The 3,807-nt window shown below is 37.5% G+C and overlaps 1 protein-coding gene across 1 annotated transcript in view; it reads right to left on the bottom strand.

The window, feature by feature from the left end:
* The window catches only part of LOC106468043 (centrosomal protein of 104 kDa-like), a 49,850-nt gene that overhangs the window by 3,392 nt on the left and 42,651 nt on the right, over positions 1–3,807 (bottom strand). The window contains exon 23 of the mRNA XM_022396345.1: positions 673–819. Within this exon, the coding sequence (XP_022252053.1) occupies positions 673–819 (147 nt within the window). The remainder of the gene's footprint in view (positions 1–672; positions 820–3,807) is intronic.

The raw sequence follows: 3,807 nt of genomic DNA, 5'->3' as shown, positions 1-3,807 counted from the left end.
CCTACAGTCAGTCATGTTCATGTCACTAATGACACCAACAGGTGTTACAGTCATTCATGTTCATGCCACTAATGACATCAACAGCTCCTACACTCAGTCATGTTCATGCCACTAATGATATCAACAGATCCTACAGTCAGTCATGTTCATGCCACTAATGATATCAACAGCTCCTACAGTCAGTCATGTTCATGCCACTAATGATATCAACAGATCCTACTGTCAGTCACAAGTGCCACTAATGACATCAACAGCTCCTACAGTCAGTCATGTTCATGCCACTAATGATATCAACAGCTGGCTAAACTGTCATTCATATACATACCACTTAACCTTAAAAAGTAAATTAACTATCATTACTACTTGTAATCCTCATATTGGTACCTGTCCATTGTGTATATACTAACTGTGTTACTACCAGCTGGTAGCCTTAATTATTGTGTACACCACCCATGTTATCACTAGATGCTAACTTGTGAATCTATACTTGTAAAAACTGTATATAAAGAATCAAGAGTTTTTGAAATGTAACAAATGTTTCTTGGTTAAATCCTGATGTAAGAGTATACACCAAAATATGTAGATTGAACAATATAAAATCATTGTACTATTTTTAAAGTTTAAAAAATATTTATAACCATGATAAAAACTTCTACTTCAAAGCATATTGACCTCTTTTCATCGAAGTATTTCCCTTACGACGTGGGTTAAAAGTGCAACCATCTTCCTTCATCAAATGAGCCTGCCATCCTGCTTCACCAGGCGATATGTTCTGGTGACACAGAGGACAACGATTCGCTACTTTTTCTGGCTTGGCAGCTGTAAATACATAAAATGAAATCACAATTATGATAAAATTTATATTTAATTATCAGACAATTACTACATGACAAAACTAACTCGATCTAAGGAGACAAATGCCTAAGAAAAGATATGTACTCAAACAGTTTTTCTGACAGAAATTAGAAAGTGTTCTTCTACATTTAAAACTAAAGATATGAATATTGTTGTAGGCTATGTTTTTTCAGCACTCTTACATCAAAGTTTAAAATCACCAGAGGAAAGGCATTCCAGTCCGAAATGTCGTGAACATTAAAACATCTATTTGTGTACAAGTTTCCCCCATTTTTTGTTTACAGATTAACTGTATGACAATGATCTCTGTATGATTTTTATATTTCTTTTTTAACTTACATGTTTGTATTGTTGTTTCATCAAGTGGGGAGTGGTAATGCCATGTGATGAGCATGTGGCTTAACACCTGGAATTGTTTTGAAAGTTTAGGTAATGATTTGAATGAATAAAAACGAAACTTAAGTGAGAATCATGTGTGTAGATTGTTGACTGATTATTGAGTCAGCTAATTAGTTCAGCACTTTATATTTTGTTTTCATGAAAGGTATAGAAAGTTAGCAAGGGACTGTTAAGTGTTGTTTGTGAAGTTAGGCCTACTAGTATCAGTTATGTGGAACTTTTAGAAGTTGCATTTGTGCTTGTAGAAACTGTAGTTAGAGAAATAAAATGCTTACGTTATCATTAACTGTTTAAGTGGAGTTTTCTTTTTTACTAAATAATCCAAAAAAGAACTTGCCCAGCAATAGAAGAGATGTTGCAACTGTTTCTAATAGTTGAATTTATATTTCTTAGGCAACTGTTTCTAATAGTTGAATTTATATTTCTTACGGTTCACGGGCCATTATTCTTAAAAAAAAATCATATATATAAACATCAAACCACTGGAGAATCAGAAAAATGATTTCTGTGTAAATGTTTTCTAATTTATATAGCATCAACATATAATACTCAACCATACAGACTAGGCTTAGGTAACTGTGTCTGAAGTCAGACTTGTGAGCTTCACCATACAGACTAGGCATAGGTAACTGTGTCTGAAGTCAGACTTGTGAGCTTCACCATACAGACTAGGCATAGGTATCTGTGTCTGAAGTCAGACTTGTGAGCTTCACCATACAGACTAGGCTTAGGTAACTGTGTCTGAAGTCAGACTTGTGAGCTTCACCATACAGACTAGACTTAGGTAACTGTGTCTGAAGTCAGACTTGTGAGCTTCACCATACAGACTAGGCTTAGGTAACTGTGTCTGAAGTCAGACTTGTGAGCTTGACAATTTCTGTTGATGGTTACAAAAAATACTGATGCATTTCTGATTGGTATCCTGTTCAGTTTTTACTACTGTTATTAACTAGTATTATTCTAGAGGTCTCTGGACAACTGAAATACCTAATATCAAAAAATCTGCTAATGAGGCATAGCAAAGTAAGTGTTACTTTTTTCTCTCAAACTCAAGGTAACATGACGATCAACTTTCACTAACTCCAAAAGCTTATAACCCACAGAATGGCAGTTTCATAGATGCAAATATTTAAAAAGAATGTTCTTACCCATAGTTAATAACTTAAACACCTGATTATGTACACCCATTGCTTGCCTGGAGAATCAAAGACTTCTGGCAGACATCAAGTCTTTGGATTCATGAACTGCTGTTGCAACATTCAAAATTACAGCTTGTAATTACACCAAGATAAACTATATAACTGAACAGCATACAAATCGATCCCAAATGTCTTTGCTAATCCTTGGTGTTGACGTCACCTAGCAAGATGAGTTTGTCACTTGCTGAAGTGGATTTGATGATGATATCTAAGTCAAAATAGAATAGTTCTTTGTCTTCATCTGGGTTTGTTAAAGTGGGTGCATATGCACTGATGATGGTGACGTGGCATGAGGGGTTCACAGGGAATCGTAGTTTCATAAGACATTTTTGTATGCCTGTTGGAAGATCTGGTAGTTGTTTTAGAAGAGGTAACTCCATGAATTCTGTCCTCGTATGATGCTTTTTCTTTTCAGAAGAATGTGTAACCATCTCCAAGTTTGCTGACAAAGCCTTCTTTGGTCAATCTGGTCTCACTCAATATCAATGCTGTAATGGGCAAGCTCTCTGGAAATCAGAGCTGTTTTCCTTTCAGGTCTTATTGCATTTCTCTGTCTACTATTGATTGAACATTCCATGTTCCTAGTGTGAGTTTTATTTTTCTTGTAGATTTTCTACCATTAGGTAGATGGTCTGCCAGCTGTTGTAGGGCAGGCAATGTTTGGGGCACCTTTTTCTAGCCACTTCCCTTTAAAGAAAAGGGTGAACAGTGCAGTCCTAAACAGGGTTGCTCAGTTCCCTGGGGTGCTGGTGAACTCCTCTGCTGCCCTGGGATTCACAGTTTAATGACCAATGGTCCCAAGGCCACCTACATGCATGATTGTGACTGGAACTGCCAGTGGTCACCTCCACTTCTCCTTATTGGACGATTAGAAAGTACAAGAAATATAGAGAGAGATGAGTTACACAAAAGACACCTATGCATGAGGGTTTTATAGTGGAAAAGTCATTGCACTAGGGCATTCACACCTACTCAGCTGCAGAAGCCTTGACCCAGTGACATAAAGAGTCTCTATGGATGGAGACTTTCGTGGCATTTGTAGTGCCTTGTCATGCTCCACGGTGTGTTACAAGAGGCACAAAGAGTCTCTATGGATGGAGACTTTCATGGCATCTGTAGTGACTTGTCATGCTCCACGGTGTGTTACAAGAGGCACAAAGAGTCGTTATGGATGGAGACTTTCGTGGCATCTGTAGTGCCTTGTCATGCTCCACGGTGTGTTACAAGAGGCACAAAGAGTCGTTATGGATGGAGACTTTCTTGGCATCTGTCATACTTTTAATGGTCCACGGTGTGTTACGACACCACCTTCATGGCCATTGAATCAAAGCTGGGTTTATCCATTCAAAGCTGG

The sequence above is a fragment of the Limulus polyphemus genome, unplaced genomic scaffold (assembly GCF_000517525.1).
Source record: "Limulus polyphemus unplaced genomic scaffold, Limulus_polyphemus-2.1.2 Scaffold2846, whole genome shotgun sequence".
NCBI classification, from domain to species: Eukaryota; Metazoa; Arthropoda; class Merostomata; order Xiphosura; family Limulidae; genus Limulus; species Limulus polyphemus.
This window is presented reverse-complemented; position numbering and strand designations above follow the sequence as displayed.